Source organism: Nansenia antarctica (genome assembly GCF_963989245.1).
Source record: "Nansenia antarctica genome assembly, chromosome: 12".
Taxonomy (NCBI): domain Eukaryota; kingdom Metazoa; phylum Chordata; class Actinopteri; order Argentiniformes; family Microstomatidae; genus Nansenia; species Nansenia antarctica.
In genome coordinates, this window is record NC_137682.1 from 21,450,812 (window position 1) to 21,478,379 (window position 27,568).

A 27,568-nucleotide genomic window follows, 5' to 3' on the forward strand; every position below is an offset into this window, starting at 1 on the left:
TAATTTCTTCAAGAGCTGTATGCTCAGTTTGTTTGTCTGAGGTTGTTCTTCATACTCAGTTATATGATGAAGTGTCTTATCTAAATAAAGACAATGAGTACAGAAAATGTTCTCCATGGATTTATTCATTTTACAGAGACTTTATATGATGTATTTCACATTAAAAACCCAGGTCTAGGATGCTGTATGATTTTTGACGACCATGGGGCAATGACCAGACTGCAACAGCAGCAGGGTAGTGACAGACCCACTTTCTTCATAGTACATAATATACTGTATATGTGGCCACCCCTTCAAACACTAACTGACACACCATCCCTGATATCCTAGCTGCGTTCTAACCCGTGTGTGTGTGTGTGTGTGTGTGCATATAGTTGATGTATCTTTCTTGAGTCTTGTTTACTTCACTCCCTGATACACCAGTTCTGCCATGCCGTCCCTGATACCTTTGCTGTACTCTAACGTAGCTCTGTGGATCCTCCACTCGTACAGCCCACTCCTGCGTACGTGTCTCAGGAAGTTGGGAGCTCCAGGGAACAGCACGTTGTCAGCCAGGACCATCGAACCCTTCCCCAATAGACCGGACCCCTCCAGCATCTACAAGACACACAGGGGTTAACACTAGAAGAGCCGCGAGGGGTCACAGTGACCCCTGTGAGTAAAAAAGAAAATCTATCTTTGCACTCGATCAAATTTCAGGACCCTCCTTTCATGACTTTTCCTAGATATGTGCGTTCTACCACCCAGTATCCTTACATTTTCAAAATCACTTCAGGATAAGGATAGTATAAAGCTGTTTTGCAGTTTTTCTGTGTAGGAGGTAGGCTAAAAAAAGAAGCGCCCTCTAGTGATCTCTGTGTGTAAATAGCAGATTTACATTCTAAAAAGGGGGTCTATTTGACCCCCAAGGCGGCTCTACTAGTAGGTAAAATAGGCACGGCTGTTGTAGTGTTAAAGGTTATTAGTTCACAGGGGCTTAAGGATGAGGTCATAGGGGTTTAGGGTGTTGTCATGGTTACCTGCAGGTCAGGTAGGTAGCACTTCTTCCAGTGGTCCATGAACACAAAGTCCAAACGCTCCAGACCGTAGTCTGACCGCAGCCGTGGGATCACCTCATCAGATGGGCTCACGATTAACTCTACCTGCAGGACGAAAATACACGTGCACACACACCCACACGCGCACACACACACACACACACACACACACACACACACACACACACACGCACACACACAGCTCCACTATAAACAGGCCACATATACCATTTGTAGAGGGTGGTGTATGTGTTTGTATGAGCTCTCTCACCGTGTCATCATCAAAGCCTGCCAGGCGTATGATCTTCTCAGCGACGGCTGCGTTTCTTTGATCCATCTCTAAGCTGTAGAGCCTGGCGCCGAGCGGCAGCGCCCGGGCGATGCGGACCGTGCTGTACCCACAATGGGCACCGAGCTCCAACACTGTCAGGGGGCAATTCTCTGTCAGCAGACGGTCCAGGATTTTACCTACACACACACAAACACACACACACACACACACACACACACACACACACACACACACACAAAGAAGAGACAGTCTGCTCAGCTTCTGGTCTTACCTGCTTGGTTTTTACCTTAAATGTTTTCCTTTCTTGGTGGACTGCAGCAACAGAATAAACAAATGACACCGTTTTTTTTTTTTTTGGGTGAGTAGGTGTTTGAAGGTGAAACAGGTGTGCTTAGTGAGAGCAGAGTCATTTGTGTATCTCACCTTTCTTTGGGCCGATATTACTGATGAACTCAACCTTGCTGCACCAAGTGTCAAAAGCGTCCAGGATGCTGTCGGGGTCCCCTGGCGTGGCGTTTGTCAGAACGTACTGGAAGGCCCTTTCCTCCCGGGTCAGCCCAGTCCTACAGTCTCGCCACACTCTCAGCAGCACCGCCCGGTAGAACAGCACGAAGTAGTAGCGATACCGGATAAGCAACGTCACCAGGAGGGGCAGGAAGGCCAGCGCGATGGCAGGAGACACCATCCTACTGCTGCTGAGTCTGACAAACACACAAAGGTGAATACACAGTGAAAAACTGATGCTGTCAACCGATTACAACCGATTACACATTTGAATCGAGGTAACGACAATATATTCTGTTAATGTTAATTAATGTTCTGTAATTCATCAAATGAATCATGATTAATCACATGTTTAAAATACTAGTATTTACTTGTATTTTGGGGGGGGGAGATAAAGCAAAAACATGTGGTGTTGGAATAAAGAAATCCCTGACAAACTGGATAGAGGAATCAGAGTTTTTTTTTTTTAACTTTATTATAACATCTCTTAGTTTTGATCATTTCTGAATAAGATTAGAATCTCTTAATTTGTTGAGTAAAAAAGTCTCAAGCTTTGTCAGAATTGCGGGAAAAGGTTACACCTTAACTGCTCCTCCTGAGACATCTACACCTTAACTGCTCCTCCTGAGACATCTACTGCCCCCCAGCACTGCGTCTCCTGAAGACACCCGCTTTCCCCCTCTACTGTGTCCCCTAAAAACTTCTATTGCCCCCCTTGTACTGTTTCTCTGTTTCTCCAGTGTCTATATATAAAAAACAACAACAACATAGGTTTAGAAGAAGGTGATAGAAGAAGCTTTTTCCTTCTATCAATGGCCCCGGGCCTGAGCTGGATTACTCTTCCTGCTACGACTGGTGGATTGATGATTCACTTGCTTAGTCAAATGTATGGATTGTAAAGTCGCTTTGGAATAAGGCGTCTGCTAAATGCCAAAAATGTAAATGTAAATGTAAAAGTTACTCTGAAACTCCTTTAACTTTCCTCCATTCATTGTTATGGTAGTCGAAATGTATTATATCTTCGACCACTCGTTGGTTTTGTGGCGCTGTTCCGACTTTCAGTACTGAACACTAGAACAGCCATTCATTTGACCCTGTGAGTAAAAGAAAAATGATTCCTTTGCACTCGAACAAATTTCAGGACCCACCTTTCCTGACTTTTCCTAGATATGTGCGTTCTACCACCCAGTAGTCTTATCTAGCTTCAAAATCTGGCTAGTATAAAGCGATTTTGCAGTATTTCTGTGTGTTTCTATGTGTTTTTGCTAGTATTTGGCTGCCATCTTTTTTTCCCACGGCTGCAATTCTCTTCCATATCAGCAGAGGTCGCAGGGGGACACTAAGAAGTGAATAAGATGTGTTTATGCAACAAATATCAATCTTATTCACTGAATCTAATTCAGCATATTATATATTAGCCTACATGTGCTGCATGTGCTGAATTAGATTCAGTGAATATTGATATTTGTAACATAATGTGTTAATATATAGGCTATATATAGCAATAGTGATAGGATATTATTAAGATATGTATATGATATGAATATGAGCGCACTGCCATCTGCTCGGTGCAGCGGACGCTAACGGACAGGAGGCTCCCTCCAGCAGTCTAGCAATCGTTGTCTCTCAGTAACAGATGCCCCTTGTCAAGACTACGGGGTCATTTGACATTGAGGCCGCGCTAAAAGTCTCTGGAATATGGCATCTCCTCTCAATCACTCCCAATGAGTTTTCTTCACTTTCCTCAATGAATTCCTCAATGTGTCTCTCACCCCCAGGTGGGAAATGAACATTCAAATAACACCCGCCACCAGGCAAGCCACTCCCCCATGTACCCTGGGTAGCCAATCATCATAACCCACTGAGCTTACCGTGACAGAAATAGTTGGATCGTCACAATATGATGCCTTTCCTTTTATTTTCCAAATCAACCAACTTTAAACCTCCTCATAACCCGCTATCAGAGTGTTATGTGCAATCAGTACATTTTCCCCCTCCACAAAAACCTCCCCACAGCACTCTTTACCTCCTTTAACACCCATTCAGGCAAATCAATAGCCCCCCCATGACATATAAACTTCGACATTAACAATGCATTCACCACAATCACTCTCCCCATCAAAAAGTTCAATGTTTTCTTAAATTTTATTAACACCCCTGTTCACGTGATATCCCTATCCAAATTGCTATTTGGCCCTATAAAAACACCCAGAACCCTCACATGATTTTCTACTCATTTAAAGGGAAAAGGGTATTGGAGGTATAATTTTACCCATAACCCTCCTAATCCTATTTGAGAAAACTTTCGTTAAAATGTTATAATCGCTTGTGAGTAAACTTATCGGCTAAAGTTATCTAGTTGCATTTTATTCCCCTTTTCTTTATATAAGATAGTTAACACCCCTGTAGCCATTGAGTCTGGTACCTCCTGCCTAACTTCCATACTCTTAAACACTGTCAATTATATAGGCGCCAAGATATCTGCAAAGGTGTTGATCAGATCAGTATCAGATTTCATTATCACACATCAGCTTTTCCTCTGCAGATATCTTGGCCTCTACATGCCCCAATATCTGCCTCACCTTCTCTTGATCACTGTCTTGTTTCTGAAAAGGTTTCCTATAGTAATTTTCTACCACCCGTAAAAGACCCACATCTCCTACCTTCTCCCCCCCTCTCATTGTCACTCCCTAATATAGTTCCTTTGTTGTCTCTTCCTCTCTAAACCCTGAAAAAATGATGTACTCCTCTCTCCCTCCACCGCATACTTTGCCCTGCTCCTCACCATAGCACCCTTGCATTTCCCTCTGACATACTGAGTCAGTTCATCCTCAATTTTCAAATATTCAGTCACATCATGATTTGGATTTTGTTCACACAGTTTGAATTCCCTTTCCAATCGTTTTTGCAGCTCCCTCCCCTCCTGTTGCTGCAAAAAGCTCCTTTGCCTTGCATACCTCACACACACTGTCTGTATTTTCCCAACCATTTACAAGTATCAGTTTCTATTAATTGATTCTCTAATTCAATATCAAATATCACTCTTAACTAAACACAAATCTATCCTACTCCATTTCATTTCCCCCATCACCACCTGTCTTCTAGAGCTTTGTTGTGAGCTTGCATTTCCTGCTCTCCAACAATCGACCAATTGCTTTTTATTTATTAAATCAACTTAAGAATTCCTAGATGAATCATGTATGAAAGAAGAAGAATCTAGCCTTGAACAGTGTACATTATAATCCCCAATTACAAAGCATTTCTCCTGACATAAGGGTTGAAAAGAAAAGAAATCACTCTTAACATTTGGTGCATGCTGTATATGTCACATGTGGTGCATGCTGTATATGTCACATGTGGTGCATACTGTATATGTCACAGGGTGATATACTGTATATGTCACAGGGTGATATACTGTATATGTCACAGGGTGATATACTGTATATGTCACAGGGTGACGTAAGAAGAAATTGCATGTCCTTGTTTTGTTACTGTCTCTTTTGCCACTTTTGATTTACACACAGAACCTTTTATTTGTACTAGGGGTGGGCATCGACGATCGATAATTGATCGATAAGGATCTTGGTCGATCACAAAATAAAACATTTGGTCGATCACAAAAAAAATAAAAAAAAATTGTCTGTAGAAGCGCACTAGTGGTGTTTCTGTTGCTACACCTCCCCTGTACACACCTGGTGCTTGCAAACGTTGATTGGGACTGGGAGTGGCATGGTTCCTCTTGCTCCCTATTTATGGTGCTGGCAAGCAGTAGGAGAGAAGAGTGGTTCGGGAACGAGTACAGCTAGACAGGAGGTGACAGACAGACGGCAACCAGATAGATACCCGCTGGATACCAGAGGGAAACGCAACGTTGAACGCCCAGACGGTGTAAAGCAAAACACCCTTCCCAAAGTTAAGACATAAACTCTCTCCACTGGGGTACCCCAGGGCTCTGTCCTAGGGCCTCTACTGTTCTCCCTCTATACCAAGTCTCTTGGCTATGCAGACAACACTCAACTCTTACTGTCCTTCCCCCCCTCTGACCTACATGTGGCAACACGTGTCTCTGCATGTCTCGCTGACATCTCTCCATGGATGTCCATCTCAAGCTCAACCTTAGCAAGATTGAGCTACTCTTCATCCCTGGGAAAGCCTGCCCTCTCCAAGACTTCTCCATCACAGTGGAGAACTCTACTGTAACCCCCTCCCAGACAGCAAAGAACCTTGGAGTGATCCTGGACAACCGCCTATCCTGTGCAGAGAACATCACAGTGACAGCACGCTCCTGCAGATTCTTCCTTTACAACATCAGAAGGATACGACCATTCCTCACCAGAGAAGCAGCGCAACTCTTGACCCAGTCACTGGTCATCTCCTGCCTTGACTACTGCAACGCACTCCTGGCCGGGCTCCCCGCCTCCGCCATCAGACCTCTGCAGCTCATCCAGAATGCTGCTGCCTGTCTGGTGTTTAATTTCCCCAAATTTTCTCATGTTACCCCCCTCCTTCGCACCCTGTACTGGCTCCCGATAGCAGCACGCATCAGATTCAAGACCTTGGTGCTTGCCTACCAGGCAGCAAAACGGACAGCCCCTGCCTACCTGCAGGCAATGGTCACCCCCCAAACATCAGCCCGTTCACTCCGCTCCTCAACCTCTGCTGGCCGACTTGCCCCACCACCTCTACGCCTACGCAGCAGTCACGCTGCCCGGTCACGTCTCTTCACAACACTGGCTGGTGGAATGAGCTTCACACGGCTGTCAGAACTGCAGTCACTCCCCATCTTCCGCCAGAGACTGAAGACCCATCTCTTCAGGTTACACCTTAACTGCTTCTCTTAAGACATCTACTACCCCCCAGCACTGTGCCTCCTGAGACACCTGCTTCCCCCTATACTATGTCTCCTAAGAGTTCTACTTCCCCCTCTTGTACTGTGTCAAAAAACAAATAAATAAATACAATTTAAAGATTCTTTCTTTTTCTATCATGACAACTGCCAATGGCCCCTGGCCTGAGCTAGATTACTCTTCCTGCTACGACCGGTGAATTGATGATTCACTTGCTTAGACAAATGTATCGATTGTAAGTCGCTTTGGAATAAGGCGTCTACTAAATGCCAAAAATGTAAATGTTAAGTGCCCTTCTCCATACTCTTGTTGAACGTATATATCCTGGTGGGTTCCAGTGGCGAGTTACACACGGTGAAGTGTGGCGTTCCTCTCCCCTACAACTGAGTACACCGCCAAGTGCCGAGCTGCAGTCCAGATCCGAGTGACGACCGACGGAGCACCGTTGGCTGATTTAAGAGGCTTTTTGGGAACTTGGGAGAGTGCAGACGGCGCCCGTCACGAATTAAACCTTACCACAATGAACTGTCCCCCTCCACTGCTGCCCAAGGAATATTCAGAACATTAGCTTGCCTCGTTTTGATTGTTAACACAGACCTAGCCATTTAGGGTTAGCCTCTCTATAGTTTATTTGCTCATTGTTATTTTGCTTTTGCTTAAATTGTTTTCATTGGTTTTGTCCTTCAGTGTAATGGTTTATTTTAAATTTAAATTAGAACTAAAGTGGCATGCTCCTTATATACAGTATATTGGTTCAATTACTTTTCCTTTCGTCGTAGTGACAGTTGTGTTGTTTTTGTTTTAAGTATTTTGGAGGTTTGGATTATGTTTCTTTATTTGGAGATTCAAGGCTAACCCTATTGTCTAGCTGGGAGTTGGTTGATCAACTGTGGGATTGTCTATCACCCGTGTTACCACCTGCTGAGTGTCCCTCTCCTGTCCTCCCCAGCAGAACTACCGGAGCGACACTGGGACGTGGGACGTGCCGGGCCTCCCCAAGGACGACAGGGTGCAGCCAAGACTTGATCCTGGGCGGCGCCCCAGTCAAGATTTTATTGGACTTGTCAGATCCAACAGACCCTGTTTTTAAAGACTCTTTTGCTAGCATTTTCTATTTATTCTAATAAAGTTTATTTTGTACTGTTCCTGGCCTCTGGGTATCCGGTTGTTAAGTCTGACGTCAAAAGTGACGTTTAGCCATTTCCGGGTCCAAACCAGAAATTCCCCGCACCAGAGTACCAGTGAACTACAGCGGTAGAATGACAGTTTAATCGTTTTTTAGACTCGGATCTATTCATACAACAAGGGACACAGCACTTTCCCGTTTTCTCCATATTGTCAGGGTATTTGAGCCTCGGAAATGCGCTATATAAATATAATTAATTATTATTATTATTATTTCGGCATTTCGAAGACAGCGCCTCAGCCAACTTTGGACCCGGAAACACGTCACGACTTAACAACCGAATTGTCTGCACTAGGCTGCTGGGGGAACACAACACAAACTTAAGTGGGAAAACAACAAATACGCATACAAATAAAATAAAGAATGTTTTTATCGCTCAGTCACACGCAGCCGATCCTACTCACTCAGATTAACACAACGCCGTAGACCGTAGAGGTTCTGTAATGGAATCGTAACCTGACTTCCGTCTAATGGCTGTAGTTCTAATATTATGTATATCTCTGGGTAATATGATTAATTTGCAGGTTAAGGTTTCCAAATTAATCGCGAGAGTTAACGTGTTAACATTGACAGCCCTGTGATAAAAAAAATATAGGTACACACACACAGTTCACAAACTAACACATCCAACAAAGCAACAACATACCAAAAGAACAGACTAAATGTAACAGGAGACTCAGTCACTCACTGGATCACAGAACCACTCTTAACCAGATCCTAAACTGCACTACAGAACTACTTACAACGCAAAAAGAATGCTTTTACAGAGTAAAACGTGACTTACCTGCTTGGAGACAAGTGTTGGAGAAGGCAGAGAAGGCAGAGAAGTTTGGTGGATTAAGTAGCACTGATGAGAGTTATAAATGAGCTAGGGCAGGTGTGTGTCTGTGGAAGGGTAAGTGAGCTGGGCACCTAAATTATTCATCCATTACCTGCAGCTCCTGCTTATCCACAGAAGACAGGCATGGTTTTAACAAACCCTTACTGTACCTTCCCACTATCCCACTCAATATATGAGGAGGAAAACCCGCCATTAGTGATATACTGTACATCTTTGATGGGATGGGGGAAGTTTACAAGGCAGAAGAAAATCTGAGATGTGAAGACAAAGCGGGAGATATATAGACAAACAAAGAAAGAGTGGGTGAAGGGGGGAGAGAGAGAGAGAGAGAGAGAGAGAGAGAGAGAGAGAGAGAGAGAGAGAGAGAGAGAGAGAGAGAGAGAGAGAGAGAGAGAGATGCAGACAGACTGTGTATGGATGGATCATGTTAACAATGCCAGGTGTGGCATGTGTAGAGTTTGGTTTCACTTCTCCCTCTACAGTTCTCTCTTGATCTTAATTTGTACGATTTGAACTCCCATGGTTGTAATGCTTATACTGTATTTTTTCCCCCCTCTGTTTTGATTCTTCCTGGACAATCTAGACAATTTGATGGCAGCTACTAGATTGTAATCAAGTGCAATACTGAAACACAACTGTGAACATTTCAAACCTGCAAACTGCGACACTTTAAATGAATGTGCAATAACACTATGTGCAATATGACAACCCTAGGGTACATAAGGTTCGGAGATAGGAAATGTTAGAATAGGTATAGCATAGCATAGCATAGAGTACAGCACAGTGTTTTATTTGTATAGTATAGTATAGTGGATAGTGTACATAGCCTTTATTTATGTAAACCAGCTCTTTTCCCTTCTTGTTTTTAGTTTTTTTCCTAGCACCAGGGGAGCCCCCCTCCCAAATTTCGTTGTATGGTACCTGTACTATATCAATGACAATAAAGACCATTCATTCATTCATTCATTCATAAAGCACATTGTATTGCGTTTGTGTATGTGCTAGTATGTGCATGTGTTATGCAAATAAAATTGACTGGCAGTCCAACAAACACAAGAGAAAGATCCATAAAAACATGAAGACTGACTTTAATGGCTTGATTTATGACACATTATTGTGCAGCAGTCACTGACATTATACAATATTACACTTATTATTGCTCAAGAAACTGTATGACTGCAGTGGTAGCCTACTATATCAAACTTGATAAAACATTATTTTTGTTTTTGTATCTAGTAAGGATAAAAATATATAATTAAAATGTTAAAATGCATACACATTTCTTAGTTAAAGTTCATGCCCAATGTCCTGCTACAGAATTAACAGATTTGAATCTTTACATTTAGGCATTTTCTGTTTTTCCGTGGTTCATAAAGCACTCTTCTTCTTCTTTCATCTGTGTTACGCTCAGGTTCTATTTATTATGTTTCTCCCGCTCAGAACCAATAATGTTCTGTCAATCAACAAATGATCCCACAGACACAAGCTTTTTTGTGGACCATGTTCCAGTTCTCATTGTGTCCCCATTTTGTTTACATCAGCATTTCTGTTTGAGAAGGCTCCTGATGAACTTCTTGAGCTCTCTGTCATCCCGTGTCCATCTCACCAGCCTAGACAGAACCAGTCGACCCTCCTGAGCGTGAGCTAGACCCAGGTACCACCCCCCCAGAGACCCCTTCCCCTCCTTACCTCCCTCCCCCTCCCCACGCTCCCCCGTCTCTCCCCTCCCCTCCTCCAGGTCAGGGCAAATGCACATACCTCCCTCCAACAGCCAGAGGGCGCTATGGGCCATTGCCCCCCCGACCCCCTCTGCCCTCTCCGCTCCCCCACCCCCCCACCTCAGGATGCGACTACGACCTAGAGGGACCACCCTGCGGTCCCCTTCCACCGTTGACACACTGCCCAGGCGCAGCTTGAAGGCTGGGAAATGAGAAAGAGGAACAAAACAACTACTTAAACACACTAAAGAAATGCTCCATGAGAATGGACATGAGAGCAGAAACTGAGGAGCAGTCTTCACAGATTCGAAGGGAAGTGAACTAGAGCAGAAGGACTTTTAAGAGTTAAATGCAGGGCCACACATGAAAAACCCTGAAATAACATGTGTTCTCTCACCATATGGACTCTTGCAGTAGTTTTTCCTGATGTCTGTTTCTCCCTCAGCAGCCAAACCGCACGCATCACAGATCACTGTTCCTGATTGGACATGATAAAGAGTGAGTGAGTAAGTGAGAGAGAGAGAGAGAGAGAGAGAGAGAGAGAGAGAGAGAGAGAGAGAGAGAGAGAGAGAGAGAGAGAGAGAGAGAGAGAGAGAGAGAGAGAGAGAGAGAGAGAGAGAGAGAGAGAGAGAGAGAGAGAGAGAGAGAGAGAGAGAGAGAGAGAGAGAGAGAGAGAGAGAGAGAGATGTCGTTTATGCACATGTGAACATAGATCTACCTTCAGGAGATGATGAACATTGCTGAATGCTGAAGCTATAACAACAACGGGAAAAAAAAGATAGGAATAACCTTTCGATGCCTCTTCTTCGTGTCCATCGTCCTCCTCTCCCTTTCCCCCCAGTTCCCCAGTGGCGGGGATGCAGAGGTGGGTGGTCCCGCGCGGGGGGAACATGCTGCAGTTAAACATCTCTGGCCAGGGGAACCCGAAAGCACTCATCACGGGCACGCACCCGTCCCGCACGGCCTCGCACAGCCCGCGGCACGGGCTCACCGGCCCGGGTAGCTCCGGCAGGCACACCGGCGAGTAGAGGGAGCAGAGGAACCTCCTGGTGTCCCGGTGGCACAGTTTGGACACCAGCGGCAGCCAACTTTGGGACTGCCGCTGCGCCTCCTTCAGCGAGTCGTGCCCCAGCAGGTTGGGCAGCCGCATCTCCCGGTAGCCCACCCCGTGGCACAGAGGCATGGTGTCCGGGATGAGTTGACACACCGAGCGGCCCGAGGAGGAGGACGGATGATCGAAACGGTCGGGTGCGAACTGAGGAGGATGAATGAATGAAACAATTAATGAATGAAAGCTTTATTTCGAACATGTGAAAAAGGAAATAGTTATAACAAGAAAAAACAAAACAAAAACAAGAAAAAACACTATTTACTTAACATGTCCGAAAAGGAGTAGGAAGAAGCATAAACTTATTTAATCCTACCCCTTCTCCAGGATGCGAGTCGGATGATGCGAATGAGTCCGGAAAAAAGCGACCAGCACCAACACGAGTAGTACCAGAGCCATGCTTATTAATAAAGGCTAGAGAGGATAATAAAACAATGCTCGTCTCGGTTCTTCAGCGCAGCAGGCGGCTAGACTTGTTTTCGTTTACCCGGTCCCCCCCCTCCCTCCCTGCACGGAGGTGTAAAAATGAGAGGTGTAAAAACCTCCCGCATTCCCCGTCAATACTAGTGGATTAGGTTTGTGTTGTCTAGACGCTGATTTTTAGGCGATGTGGTGGTATTAATCTGTACTAGATACTGATATAATAAAGTACAGATTAGATAGATCGGTGGGTGGTAGCCTGACTGGAATGAGGAGGGATCTGTGTGTGCATACGGAAAGGAAAACTCCCCGGTAGTCCCGGTGATTGAGGGTTGTAAAACCACAACTCTGTCATTAGACTTGAGGGCGCGGAGCTCTCCTCTTTTATCTTTTTTTTTCTTTTCTGGGCCAAGCGTTTCAACACGCTTCGTCTGGTTCAGAATGACCCCGATAATTTTTTTGTCTGTCAAAATTAACAATAAATATATAGATACATAAATGAATGTATGAACAAATAAATGAATGAATACACACAGTATAACGAAATACATTTCTATATTCTTTTACGCATTCATTCTTTGTTTTCCACTTTCATTCTTTGTTTTCCACATTCTTTTCCACATTCATTCTTTCTTTTCCACATATATTTATGGTTAATTTTGACACACTTGGTCCTCCATACACACACACACACTAGTCAGGAGACGCTTTAAACCAAAGCGTGTCCTCCTGTGTCATGTGATCAATAAGCGTCCTCCTGTGTCATGTGATCAATAAGCGTCCTCCTGTGTCACGTGATCAATTCCTCCTGTGTCATGTGATCAATCCTCCTGTGTCACGTGATCAATTCGACGTCACGTCACGCCGGATGTCATGTTGTTGCCCCAGACCTGCGTCTTGTCATGTGACAGCCAGCTAGTTTGAGGAGACAGAGAGTTAAGCTAAGCTGGGCTGGAGAGAAACACAAACCAGGACAAGAGTTCCATCGTTGTTTCGAGAGAGAGGACCCAGACTGTGGTCCGTGTGTTCTTGCTGGAGATTGGGGTTGGGTTGTTTGGCAGAGCGCCGAGAGCCCCGCGGACGCCATGGGCTGCTGCTACAGCAGCGAGAACGAGACCGCTGAGCAGGTAGCTACAGCTAGCCTCTACTAGCCTCTACAGCTAGCCTCTACAGCTAGCCTCTACTAGCCTCTACTAGCCTCTACAGCTAGCCTCTACTAGCTAGCCTCTACTAGCCTCTACTAGCCTCTACAGCTAGCCTCTACAGCTAGCCCCTACTAGCCTCTACCCCTAGCCCCTACAGCTAGCCTCTACTAGCCTCTACAGCTAGCCTCTACAGCTAGCCCCTACTAGCATCTACAGCTAGCCTCTACAGCTAGCCTCTACTAGCCTCTACAGCTAGCCTCTACTAGCCTCTACAGCTAGCCTCTACAGCTAGCCCCTACTAGCCTCTACCCCTAGCCCCTACAGCTAGCCAACTAGCCTCAAGTCTTTCACTCTCGAAACAGTGTTTCCTTTATGGAGGTCATTTAATGTAGTTTAGTGGTGTGTTTAATCTAACATGTGAAGCGGCTGTGCTGAATAGCCAACCATGTTTATGTCAGGAAGTTTCGGTCCTACAACATAAGAATAGTTTGCTACACTTCTCTCATTTGATGCACTCAGATTGTGGAATAATGCACTGCCAGTTTACATTAGGGATGCAACCTCAGCACATATGTTCAAGTCAAGACTAAAAAACACATCTTTTTAATATTGCCTTTAAATGACTAAATCATTTAATGATGATTATATAATGATTGGAGCACTTTGAGCTGCAACGTTTGCAGGAAAAGCGCTATACAAATAAAAAGACGTATTAAATATTATACTTGCATATATATTTATTTTGTAGCATCACGTGTGCATATTTCCCTAACATTGTCATTGTCGAGAAATGTAAACCATTCTTATTTAGCTAGTTAAGGGGCCCCAAAGGTGAACGCAGGGTCACGCTGTCACTGTGTGAATATGTCTAAACTGCTGGCCAATCAACATGTCTAAACTTCTGGCCAATCAACATGTCTAAACTTCTGGCCAATCAGCTTCACTCAGATAGCTCCCAGCTAATACAATAACCTTTACTTTCGCATCTAGCGACAGATTTACCTCTGCCCATGGTTCGAATTACGGGGGGGATTGGGGGGTGGTCTGACCCCCCCAATTAAGACTTGGACCCCCGAAAGAGGTAAAAACAAGAGGTTAGGGAGGTTGTCATGCTGGCTTAATACTGAGCTGGATAGTAATAATTTGGATAAAAGCGTAAGTTATTGTTATTATGATATGATGTATTAAGGAAACAGAGGGAGGTTAGAATGACAGTCAGCAGGCAGGCGGAGGTTAGGAGGCCAGGGAGCAGGCAGGACCTAGTAGAACAGAGGTGAGTTAGGAGACGGCACTTAAAGCTGCAGGCCAACGCCATCATACCAGATATTTATAATAGTACTTTCAGAAACTGATGATGGGTTGCACAACAATCGTACCCTACTGTTCTCAACTAATTATGCTAGGACTTGTAATCAAGTCAGTTCACTGAAGCACGTGCCTGTGCCCCGAATGTCCTTGTATAATTCACACTCTGCCTCTGCCTTTGGAAAATGTGAAACCTCAATTTATTAGTCAGAATGTGTCATTTTACTATTTATGAAACACACATCAGTAGTATGATCATATCTATCAGTGATGGTCATATCTAACCCTTGGTCTGCACTTAATCCTAATTTTGTGTTATATCAGATTTTTCTGTTTTGATCTCATTTTGCTTTGTTGATTTTAATGTTTTGATATGTGGTTTTAAACTGTCTTGTAAGGTGTCCTTGAGAGCCTTGAAAGGCGCCCATAAATAAAATGTATTATTATTATTATTATTTGAATGCTCTCTTCTCATTCTGCCCTGGCATCAGATCATATATTGACGTTTCATCCAAACGTGGTGTTGAGATTACAGGATTGGGTAATTGGACTATAGACGGGTCGCAGGGAGGGTTGGCTACAAGAATAACTGGGAATGTACCTCCCTCACTTCACAGGTGTTGGCTTCACCAGAATAATCTAATCCCTACTTTTAACAAAACCAACAGAATGATAGCAACAAGTGAGGATAGAATGTGTTTGCCTCAAACAGCCAGTCAATTCCGCTATGCAAATAAAGCAATGCTCCAATGCAGCCTCGTCAAATGTGTTGCTGTCTTTCTCAGTTCACTCAGGAGCCTGGAGCCAGGGATCAATTAGGATTGTAATTGACCTTCAGGAATGTGGGATGTTTGGTGACTGTGATTTTCCTTTTCCTCAGGACCCTGATGAGCGTAAGCCACTGATCCCCCACCCGGACCCTGACAGCAAGCCCCCCAACGGCACAGAATGGAACTCTCCCAACGTCCCCTCGGCACGCACAGACGAACAGGCCCTCCTCACATCCATCCTCACCAAGACAGCACTGTAAGACACGGCAGGGCTCCCAGGGTCCTGGAAAGCCTTGAAAGTTTGTGAATTTGAGAAAAAGAAATCAAGGTCGTGGGCCATTGAAAGTGCTTGAATTCCCCCCCCCCCCCCTCTCTCTCTCTCTCTCTCTCAAAAAAAAAAGACATATATATAGGCTATTCAAACATTTTTTACTTAGCTCGTCAACTAGTAAATAAGTCTCTGCATTGCTTAACTTTACACATATTTCACAATATATTGTTTTGCTGTGCTGTGGTAGAGAAGGCAAGAGACCATCTAGTGTTCACACATTCAAGCCTCTCTTTTTAATTGTTGTCTGTGAGCGGATAGTTCCTATTATATCAATTCTCATCTAGAGCCGTCTCAAACTATGCCGTGTTGGGTCCTTGAATGGGAGGGAATTGAGTCTTGAAAGGTGTGGGAACCCTGCATGCACCCCCCTCATCCCAACATTCCATCGTTGACACTGCGCTGACTTTCTATCTCCTCACACAGGAACATCATTGATGTCTCTGCTTCAGACTCTCAAGGCATGGAGCAGCATGAATACATGGACAAGGCTCGACAATACAGGTGTGTTTGAAAATGCTGCAGTAATAGCAGTGATGGCCTTTATTTTATTTTCTCCTTCTCTTGTTAAGTGGGGGAGGTCACGTGCAACATCCCAAGTCACACTCCTGAAATGATTATATTATTATGTAATACTTTCGTCCACCACGCTGGCAGCAGCACTGTGTGAATAGATAGAAACTGGAGCAGAAATGTTCTGATGCTATTGAAAAGCATAGGCTACCGTGGGCATTTTTCAAATCCCGTGGGATATTGTATTACCGTTATACCACCCAACCCTAATCAGGGCCATTCAACTATATTAACTTAACTAACTTAAGGGTGCTAGATTTTCTAAATGTTATTTGCAGCGGGGCCAGACATTTTCCACATCATGCATGTAATTATTCTTCCCAATAACATTTGTAAAATAATGCACAGACATCACTATATTTGTATAAAGTACCTTTAATTAATACAATCAAATATTTTCAATCACACACAGCGATCAATCAGTTTTTCCGTTCTAATGAGAAAAATCAGCATCTTCTAGTTTTGGTTAATTCCTCTCCATTGACATGGAAAACCTTGTACAGCCCACAGACTAAGGCCCTGTCCACACCTATACGTTTTTTTGATAAACGTGGATTTTTATATTCGTTTTGGGGGGTTCGTCCAGACGCAAACGAGTTTTTCCCCCCTGAAAACGAAGATGTTTAAAAACGCCTGCCAGAGTGAAGATGTTTAAAAACGCTGTATATTCGCCGTATATTTTTGACGTGTGGACGAGATAGACGGAGCTTTTTGTATTCGTCACGTCTAGTGCTGTCCCAAACGACTATTTTTCTAACGATTAATCTAGCGATTATTTTATCGATTATTCGATTAGTCTAACGACTAATTTGTCGATAAGTCTAACGATAATTTTTGTACTGTAAAAAAAAAAAAAAAAAAAAAAAAACTTTTTTGTCTCCACCTCACTGCTATGTTTAGCCAACTTGAATGCCAACATGGCCATTTAGAAGTCTGTCCATCACCACAACACATAGCTAGCTAACGTTACTCTCGCTGCTATGTTATGATTAGCTAAATTGATGCTAACGTAGCATGCGAGCTACGAGCTAGATAACGTACAGTAGGTGCTCGCACCACAATGACAATAGGCTACCGTAGCTAGCCAGCTACATAGCTAACGTTACTAACACCAGAAGACAAGACATACGAACTGTGGTGAGCTACATTGCTTGTGTAACATTAGCTAGTAGCTATCCATTTTCACTCATACACTTAATTGTCTCGCCTGGTAAAATAAAGGGCCCAAAAAAAAAAAAAAAAAAAAAAAGTTTTTTTTTTTACATTTGCGACTAACCGACGCATATTACGCTAACCGACGTATTGACGTAGTCGGTGACGTCGACGACGTCGAATAATCGTAACAGCCCTAGTCACGTCATCATGCGCGTAGATTTCTATGATCATGCGCACTGCAGCTGTTTGCTGTTCCCTCCAACGTCATATTCTGGCACCAGTAACTACTATGTTTACAACAGGCAACGGTGTTCGAGGCTACACAAGCGAGGAAAATGGATGTGAACAAAGTGCTTCTAGTTCTTTCACTGTTAACTGGACTTTTAACCTGTTTACAGATAAATGCACAGTTAATGATCGAGAACATTGAGAGACAGAGGCGTCTGATTGGCCAGCGGGGCTATGGGGATAATATTATATCACCGACTACTGGTGTGGAATGCTCAATGACAGCGTTTATATTGCTTTTAAACATGCTGGTGTGGACGGTAATATTTTTATATACGAAAAACGTTTATCAAAAAAACGTATAGGTGTGGACAGGGCCTTAAGCCTCTACCAAAGCGTCTGCCTCATATCAGTCTAGCATCGTGGCAAAATGTCGAAGACTGGAGAGTGAACGCTGATTAGCTGTATAATAGTACCTTGGTGATACTGATTGACAGTACTCAATAGGGGTGGGACAAAATATTGATACGGCGATTATCATATTGTGGCCTCTTGCGATACGATTATCGATTCACGATTTACGGGGGAGGGAGGGGGTGGGCGTTGTAGAACGGAAGTGAACCAACTATATTGAAGAAGATGAATGGCTGAAACGGCAGAAAACGGGGGAAAACAAATAGGAAATGCCCCTCTATATGAATGATGGCAGGCACCCATGGACAAGTGGCAGTCAGTGTGTGTATGTTAGAGACACTAAGCTAAGAGTAAGAAAGATGTAGGCTAGGCCTAATTTGTTGTTTGTGTCATTGTTCACAACCAGCGACAACAGTGAATGAATAACAATTCCTGCTTTTGCATTTATAGTGGTATTTCTTCTTCAGTTAACAGATATTGTGATGTATCATTGATGAATGGTCTTACAATATATTGATTATTGCAGAATCGTGTGTGCTTTATATACAGGGGCCAGTCCTGTTCAGAACCTCTCTGTCAATGAAACGCTATGAGTGGGGAAAATGGTTGTGCGCATGCTAAAAGTGAATGTCCTTGTTTGTGTTCCAGTACGAAGTTGGCTTTGTTGAATAACAGTCTGTCCCAGAAGAAGGCCCACCCTCTCCCCTCCCTCACCAGCCAGCCACACCAAGTGCTTGCTAGTGACCTGGTGCCATACTCGGATATACAACAGGTGATATACAGACACATGCATGTTGGACAGTCATCTCCATTTCACTCTGCTATCGCTCTACGCTATCAGATCTACAGTTCACACGTTTTAACACCCACATTGACAATGGTGTATATTCACAAGCTGCCCCCTAAATCGGTTTTGTTCTGTTTGTTTTGCAGGTGTCCAAGATAGCAGCTTATGCGTACAGTGCAATATCTCAGATCAAGGTGGACGCGAAAGAAGAACTTGTGGTTCAGTTTGCCATCCCCTGATTATGTTATTTGGCCTCGATAACATCTTCCTCTCTGTCTCCCCCCGGCTTTTCGCCTCCCCCAGCCCACCCTGTATTCACGCATCTCAGCTATTCCTTTTGCGGCTACTCCTTTTGCCCCTATTGTAACTGCACCCCTGAATCACCTCTGAAAATCATCACTCGTTCTACTTTATGAGCTGTCAAGGAATTTTAAGATTGATCTTCCATCAAAAAGTAAAGACAACAGTGTTAGTACTGTCTTCCCCCACCACCACCACCACCACCACCACCACCACCACCACCAGAGATTCACGAGGCTTCCTCTTTCCCTTTTTAACACCAAGAGAATTTAGCCGGCAGTCCTTTGATTCATATCTTGACTTCGCAGGGTCATTAGAGACGAGGTGGGATGTGTGTGTATGGAGAGGGGGGGCAGGATAGAAGTCAGGGAGTTGGTTGGAGGGGGGGTGGGGCCGGGTTGTTGAGCGGCTTGAAATGTAAATGAATCAGGTCTTAATGCCTTCTATGTACAGGTTTGTGTGATTCAGTCAGAAGGAGGGAATAGATTGTATGCCCCTCCCCTTTATGTCGGTTGGCCAGGATTGGCTGGAGCATCACTGAGGTCCCTTTAGGCGCCAATCACGGCTAAGATAATACAGCAGCCCAAGTGTTTATACACACAAGACATCTATGGATTGTAACAAGTTACTCATACTACTCATATTACATAGAAACTAACGGCTATCGTAGTGTGGAAAAACAACAATAACCTGTGTGTCCTTCCTCGATCCAAGACCTTATTGTGATTATTTATTTGTGTTTTAAGTGTATTTATGCTCTTTTTAAGGGGAGGGCATCTGTGTGTGTGTGTGTGTGTGTGTGTGTGTGTGTGTGTGTGTGTGTGTGTGTGTGTGTGTGTGTGTGTGTGTGTGTGTGTGGGGTGAGGGCAATGCCTCACTGGGGTCTTTAAAGGGATGATCTGCAAGGCTGTGATATTTAATACGAGACATTTAATTTGGGCTTTTTGCAGTGTGCTTACAGCATTTTGTTTGTTTTGTTACTTAGAAATGTGGAATACTACCTAGACAGCATTGTTAATTACTTAGGCTAGAACCCAAATGTTTATTAAGATCTTCTGTTAATATTTTTTTTCCATTTAATTAATTAATGCATTAAAGACTTTCAACAATAAGCATTAACTGGTGTGTGTAACTGTGGTGAAAATATGTGGTGTGGTGTCTGCAGCAGTGTAGCTCCTTACACTATGGGCACACACATGAGACATGTTGCACTTATATACACTTAAACTTCAAATGAAACACCAACACTGAAAATGTAAGCCACCATCATCTGCCCTTGTTGTGCAAAACAGGACAACAATCTGATCTACATAAACTTTACCACAACAAAATAAGTAATAGTGAAAGTGGGTCTTGCCAAACACTGGGCATCGGTGAAGAGTTGTTAACTGCAGTAACCATCAGGTACTGCCTAGGCATATATATACACTGAACCAAAAATATTTCCACATTTTCAAGAGTTGAAATCCAAGATCTACATTGCACATTTTAGAGTGGCCTTTTCTTGTGACCAGCCTAAGGCACACCTGTGCAATAATCATGCTGTCTAATCAGCATCTGGATATGCCACACCTGTCAGGTGGATGGATTATCTCGGCAAAGCAGAAGTGCTCACTAACACAGATTTAAACACATTTGTGAACAACATTTGAGAGAAATAGGCCTTTTGCACACAAAAATCTTTGATTTCAACTTGTGAAAAATTGGAGCAAAAACAAAAGTGTTGCGTTTATACTTTGTTCAGTGTAGATGCAAGTTCGATTAATCCTGATTTTATCCAGTAAGAAATAATTCCCAATTACCCTACTCTCAGATGTACAGACAGACACAGATATCAGAAATGTACATGATTCCCTCGTTGTAATGTTTTCAGATGATGAGTCTACAGTCACTGAACCCTTTGGTTGGTTGGCATGGTGACAGGGTCCCTTGCATGCGTTTCCACAGACAGGTCAGTCTTCCAGGCCCTTCCTGGCAGTTTTGCTACGGTTGCCAGGGCGATGCCAAACCTGGGCCATGATTCGCTCCTGGCGTGTCACAGCACTGAAATCCAACATCTTCAACTGAGGCAAAGCTGCAATCATGTAACTCCTAGTGTGCACAAACACAAACACACACAACTGCAGTGCGACAGTAATGATAATGCCTCGGATGGGCATGCAAGTGTTACATGGTTTGACCGTTAGAGTTTGGGGATTCTTAACTTAGTCCTGCTCTTAAATACAGTACAGCAGTAATCATTCACAAGACCAGTCTAGCACAAAGGGTTAGGAGGGAGTGTGTTAATAGTGTTACTATGCTGCAGACAGAAACATAGAATGTGTGTGTCCGTGTGTGTGTGTGTGTGAGGGAGTGTGTTAATGGTGTTACTATGCTGCAGACAGGAACATAGAATGTGTGTGTCCGTGTGTGTGTGTGTGTGTGTGTAACTGGAGCTTGCTCTCTCTGCTCCTTTTAAGCACCTGTCAAAATGCTAAACAGCTGCAGGCCTGCTCTGCACCTGTTCACATGCAGCACTCAGATAGCAGACTCCAACCCCCTCTCCCAATGAGTGTGGCTGAGGGGAGGCGTCTGTGTGTCTGACTGGGGGGGGGGGGGGGTTCTGTGGCACGAAATTCATTGTGACCGGAAAATAATCTTGCAAAAAAAGGCCATGCACCACATGTACCATGTACCTGTAGCCCCTCTTGTTTGCATGGTGTTTTTGGACACTCAGGGGAAATGTGTGTCTGTGTTTGTGTGAGGGAGAGTACCTGTACCTTCAGTGTGAGGGAGAGTACCTTCAGTGTGAGGGAGAGTACCTTCACGTACCTGTAGCCTCTCTCGTTCTCCATGTTGTTTCCGTGCAGCGTGAGTGTGTGTAGGAAGGGCAGGACTCCAAGCTTATCCACCTCTGACAGCTTACAGATGTGGTTACCATGAAGATATAACACCCGCAGCTCCTTCAGATCACAAAGAACCTGGGAAACACACACACACACACACACACACACACGCGCACACACACACACACACACACACACACACGCAGTAGATTGACTACGTAATAGTGTGAGAATGACATTTCCTGCATGATACTTGATTTTTGACTGTGTGTATTATGTGTCTAACTGTGTGTACTGTAACAAGTATGCCTGCATAGACTCACTGCATCGATGTGGGAGATGACGTTAAAGGAGAGATCTAGCCAGGAGAGCAGTGCTGGCTCTGCAAGGAAGTGTATAACGGTGTCAGAGAGACCAGTCAGGTCAGTGATGATGTTGTTGTTGAGACGCAAAGAGCGACTGCAGAACTTGTTCTCGGAGTTTCTCTTCAGCGGCCGCAGGCCCCGGTTGGGCTCCTCTGTCAGAGCATCTTTCAGAGGGGGAGAGGATGAAAGAGAGAGAAAGAAGTTGACCTTTGACCTGTAACTGGTGCTTTGTTGTAGGTTAAAGCCTGTCTTGAGAAGTTCCCCATCCAATAATACAGTACCTGCCATTGAGTTGAGACATTTGAATGATATATCCACAGGAGCTCCATACATTTTCCAGCCCTTCGGGGGGAACCTATGTGAAAACCTATGAGAAAAACGATTTAGTACAGATTAATTTAGTACAGACACATTTCAGTATTAACGTTCTGAAGTTGAGTTGGTAGTTTTTAACCTTTCCGCTGACACTCATGAATGTGTCCCTGTAGTGTAGTTAACGCTAGATAACTTGTTAGGCTACTAGCTTCTACCTAGATTATTATTATTATTATTATTATTATTATTATTATTATTTATTATTATTATTGTTTTCTATCTCCTAATGTGTTTCATTACCAAACCGATTCTAAATGAGATATCTATTGAAGGTCTCGTTACATACCTTCCTCACACGGAGCTCAACACTTGTGCCACATGTTTGTTTGTAGTTCATCACAGTACAACAACACGTTTCCAAGGTGACAAACCGTCGGAATGTGGGAATTGTAGTTTTTTTTTTACTAAGTCTTCTATTTTCGCAGAATATCTACATTTGATCGTTTTCTTGCATCTCTTTTTCTCTTTAAATATTATACATGATAATACATTTAGGAGTAATTTCTTAGACCATGTATTTAAATGTATTTCATTTTCTTGAATGTAACAGAACTACAGTCTGAGTCTCTGAGTTTTCATTGGGTTCGCGCGATTTGGACAGCAGGTTGGCTGTTCGTGATGCCAGCTGGGGAGGGGAGGAGATCATATCATTATCGTCGAAAATATAAAAGTACAATATAATAATAATATAATATATATTTATTTATAAGAAAATATACAAGTAGTATATCCCGCTGCGTCCGGCAACCGGCTGTAAGCGGAAAGTAGACCCATATTTGGTTCGGACTACGTCATCATACCGCGCCTTCGGGACCCTCCTCAAAATATCAAAATAAATATAGGGGGAAATGATGTGACGTTTATCTCGTCCACAGCACGGTGTGTGAACCCCCCCCTGAAAAGGTGGAAAAAAGGTGAAGAAAAAAACAACCCAGTTCTTGTGTAAACTCAAGAGCGTTGGCCCAGACCAATTGCGTCACACATGGGCCGAAGCTTCGTGTTGCTTTATTTGCTCTACTGCGCCATCAAGTGGACAATAAATGTCTAGCAGGCACGGAAGGACACATCACTAGTACTTTCTCACGCGGTTAGGTTGAAGTTCCGCTTTCGAAACGGAGTTTAATCCTTTGACATTGTTAACACGGAAATAAGACGAATGGAGGACAGAATGAGTGGGAGAGAACAAGGGCTGGTCTAGTTCGTCATTACAATATTAATACTCAGGCGTCGCAACACGGAAATAAGACGAACGAAGGCGGTGGTGGGACGAAAACTGCCTGTCTGGTAAGTGGAAAACGTAGTGTTCTTGTTACTTTAGACAGTCTTGTTACTTTAGACATGACTTTCTATCAAAGTCTATCAATAAAGTCTATAAGAAGTCTATTGATAACGTCTATAGTAGTCAGTAAATCTTTACCTTTTCTTTTGACTGTTTTCCCCTGCTTTTATATTCATTCTATGCTTGTATATGTTTTTATATTCACTTTATGTTCTTATTCCTGTTGTAAAGCACTTTGAGCTGCATGTCTTGTATGACAGGTGCTATATAAATACAGCTTTACTTACTTACTTACTTACTTTAGAAAGTCTTGTTACTTTAGAAATGACATTCCATAAGTAGTCCCCCCCCCCCCCAACAATCCTCTGTGTTGTAACACGCCTACGGGCCTTCATGTCCTGCAGCACACATACCTGACCTAACACGTTTTCCCCCTCTCCAGGTAATTCATTAGGAGGGGGGCTGGATCATTGTATGTGACTGGTCAGATTAAGCTGGTCGAAATGGAGTTGGATTCCGAGGTGGAGAGGTAGGTCTGACGACCACAAAGTACACAAACTTAAACTTACTGTGAAAACGACTGTGGCTGCCTGCTTCTCAGATGATTCACATGCGGTACACGACTTCCTTATAGGATCCTGCACAGGAGTCAGGCCCCGGAGCGACCTCCCTCCAGCTATGGCTCTATGAAGAGTGATGAAGAGGGGGCGGGGGAGGAAGACATCACAGAGTCTCATTCACCGTCTATGAAACCTGAACTACACACTTACGGCACTACAGGGTAAACGCACGCACGCACGCACACACACACACACACACACACACACACACACACACACACACACACACACACACACACACACACACACACACACCTCCTTGGTAGTCCCTCGTAGTTGAGTTCCTTCAGCAGATAGATTAGAGTCTATAATAATGTTCTAAAACGTAATAGACTCTAATCAATCTATACAGAGTACTAATCAGAATGTAACCATTCCTACAGAGACATGATGAGGACATTCAATACAAGGCTGAACATATCCAATAACACACTAATAACACATAATCAGTCATATGATACTCAATTATCAGCATAACACAAGAACATAGATAATACAGCCTTACAATCTCCTACCATATTATGGTTTGAGATAAGAAGGATGTGTTATGGCAAAACTACACCGACACAGAAACAAGATCATACAGTCATAGTTCAGTTTACAGAGTGCTGCACCAAGAGAGAGACAAGCTACCCCAAATCTAGAGGACCTGAAGACAAAATAGGCTATATTTCTTAAAGGGAAGCTATCTGAAAATAATTTCGGCTAGGCTACACTTCATAACGGGAGGCTATGTTCTCGATCCCTCAACATCTCATCTGCAATTTCTGAACTGTATGACATCAACACTGTTCTTTTTTTAAAATGCAAGCCTAAAATGCGATACTGAAACATTTGATGTGTGTAGGATGATTTTTTGAAAATGTCCTTCTGTCATTTTAAAATGATTGAGATTATTTGGTATGATGTGCTTTTTTTCTCTGCATCTACACCTCTGCAATGCTCTCACTGCCTAGGACAATGGACTCAAAGTGTAAACCTCTGGGTGCTCAGTGGCGTAGCACACTAATGCACCATACCATATCATCCCAAGGTTCCTGGTTCGATTCAGACCATCAACATATCTTGCATGTTATCCCTCCTCTCTCTCCAGGGTTCGACAGTAACGCTTGCCCGGAGCAAGTAAAACATTTGCCGGGTTTGTTTGTGCAAGCCATGAAGATATTATCAAAGCATACGCGCCTGTCGATCACCCGTTGCATCGCGTACGCTTTGATAATATCTTCACTCCACGATCATCTAGTCTGGTCTGGCACCTGCACTGTCTGTTGTTCTTCCTGCACACAGGTAAACATATCCAGGATCCAGCAGCGTCGTCGGGCTCGCGCAAACAAACCCGGCGAATTTTTTACTTGCTCCGGGCAAGCGTTACTGTCGAACCCTGCTCTCTCTTGCCCATCTTTCCTGTCAATCTCTACGGTCTCTATCCCAATAAAAGCAGAAATGCCCTAAAGAACTATGCTATACATATCTGAACTATACATATCTGCTGCTTTTGCATACAGTCTAGCATGTCACTAATGGCGCGGCTTTTCCATTGACCAGACCGGGACAGTGCAGAACGGCACGCATTTAATTCATGTCGCATTTCCCCCCGTTGAGCTGTATAGCGGCACTTATTAAAGAGAAGTGCTCTTATGACACTTAACTCCTCCTACTGTCCCGGCTCGCTCCGGCTCTGTTGTGTATAATGGAGAAGCGTTTCTGAAAGTACGGTACGGGTAGGATACAAATGCCTTCCCAGAGTACCGTGCCTTCCCAGTCTGGTCAATGGAGAAGCGCCAGAAGGGTAGCTCAAATCAGTACGGGTACCACGGCCCGGTACGGCCCAGTTGGCAGTGGAGAAAGCAAAACAAACCGGGCCGCACGCGTTCTGGTACGGGACGGGATGGTAGTGGAGAAACGCCAGTAGATCACTGTGAGTTGTTAAACTGCGTCTCACAGTACAGAGGCGTTACGGTGCTGTGACTGCATTGGTATAGTCCTGCTGTGAGTGTACAGTATGTGTATGTGTATGTGTATGTGTATGTGTATGTGTATGTGTATGGTGAATCATGTTCAGAGAGGACAGGTGGGTTAGGGTGTGTGATTTGGGTTGTGTTCAGTGTGTGACGGTCCTCCTGAGGTGGTCCTGATGTTGTGATCCCCCCCCCCCCCCCAGGCTGCAGTTGATCCGATCCGAGTCTCCCACCATCTCCCACTACACTGAGGTCACATACCAGCAGTCCACCAGACAACATGGAGCCTACCTCACAGACAGGTTAGGGTTGCACACACACACACACACACACACATACATACATACACACATACACACACACACACACACACATACACACACACATACACACATACACACATACATACACACACACACATACATACACACACACACACACACACATACATACACATACACACATATACACACACATACACACACACACACACACATACATACACACACACGCACAGGCAGCAAACAGAGGGGGAACATGGGAACATACTGTACCTTCCAGAACACATGTAACAGATGCTGATGATTATAGCTAACGTCAACCACTCCCTGTCCCTCTTACACAACCACCCCCCCTCCTCCCCCTCTCAAGGTTGTCAGGGGATCCAGAGGAGGAGGAGGAGGAGGAGGAGGAGGAGGTGATGATGGACTCACCTGAACCCCCCCCTGTGCCAGAGGACCAATCACAGACGGAGCAGACAGAGGCAGACGACTCCCAGCCGGGCCAGCTGCACCCAGAACTGGACCTGCCCTTCATATTCAGGGTGTGTGTGTGTGTGTGTGTGTGTGTGTGTATGACCTGGGACTCTCACACCATGTTGATATGAAATTATAGAGGGGTGTATGGTAGGCTTGGGCAGTTCCCAATTTTTTATCCCGATAAACCGTCCCCGAATAATACGCCGATTTACGGTTAAACCGCGGTTTTGAGTATCATGACTGTATCATTATTGTTTTCACACGACAAAAAATGTGCCTATAGCATCCAGTAGGCTTATCAAATAATAACAAAATAACAAAAACGTCAGTAACGAAAAATGGGCATAAAAGCGTATCCTACAACGTTAGGCTGTTCTTCAAGCCTATTGTAGGTTTTCAGATAGAAGAACAGGCATGCCCAGGCTTCAGC

The 27,568-nt window shown here is 44.0% G+C and overlaps 4 protein-coding genes across 4 annotated transcripts; 1 reads left to right on the forward strand and 3 right to left on the reverse strand.

Annotated features, from left to right (window-relative positions):
* Positions 1 to 399: 399 nt before the first annotated feature.
* On the reverse strand, positions 400 to 2,014 carry tomt (transmembrane O-methyltransferase; the record flags this gene model as incomplete). The annotated part of the gene is made up of 4 exons (XM_080543707.1): positions 400 to 597; positions 1,020 to 1,142; positions 1,309 to 1,505; positions 1,753 to 2,014. 4 exons carry the CDS (start codon positions 2,012 to 2,014, stop codon positions 400 to 402), a joined length of 780 nt encoding a protein of 259 aa, XP_080399833.1.
* An 8,230-nt stretch (positions 2,015 to 10,244) lies between these two features.
* Positions 10,245 to 11,647, reverse strand: sfrp2l (secreted frizzled-related protein 2 like; the record flags this gene model as incomplete). Its single annotated transcript, XM_080543706.1, has 3 exons — positions 11,215 to 11,647; positions 10,823 to 10,903; positions 10,245 to 10,627 (listed from the first exon to the last, which is right to left on the reverse strand). Exons 1-3 carry the CDS (start codon positions 11,606 to 11,608, stop codon positions 10,245 to 10,247), a joined length of 858 nt encoding a protein of 285 aa, XP_080399832.1. The 5' UTR covers positions 11,609 to 11,647.
* A 1,241-nt stretch (positions 11,648 to 12,888) lies between these two features.
* Positions 12,889 to 19,302, forward strand: lamtor1 (late endosomal/lysosomal adaptor, MAPK and MTOR activator 1). The gene is made up of 5 exons (XM_080543408.1): positions 12,889 to 13,080; positions 15,284 to 15,429; positions 15,928 to 16,005; positions 18,520 to 18,643; positions 18,805 to 19,302. The coding sequence occupies exons 1-5, from the start codon at positions 13,039 to 13,041 to the stop codon at positions 18,895 to 18,897; spliced, it is 483 nt and encodes a 160-aa protein (XP_080399534.1). The 5' UTR covers positions 12,889 to 13,038; the 3' UTR covers positions 18,898 to 19,302.
* Positions 19,303 to 20,910: 1,608 nt separating this feature from the next.
* On the reverse strand, positions 20,911 to 22,481 carry lrrc51 (leucine rich repeat containing 51; the record flags this gene model as incomplete). The annotated part of the gene is made up of 4 exons (XM_080543642.1): positions 20,911 to 21,049; positions 21,770 to 21,918; positions 22,107 to 22,312; positions 22,430 to 22,481. The coding sequence occupies 4 exons, from the start codon at positions 22,479 to 22,481 to the stop codon at positions 20,911 to 20,913; spliced, it is 546 nt and encodes a 181-aa protein (XP_080399768.1).
* Between the last annotated feature and the right edge of the window lie 5,087 nt (positions 22,482 to 27,568).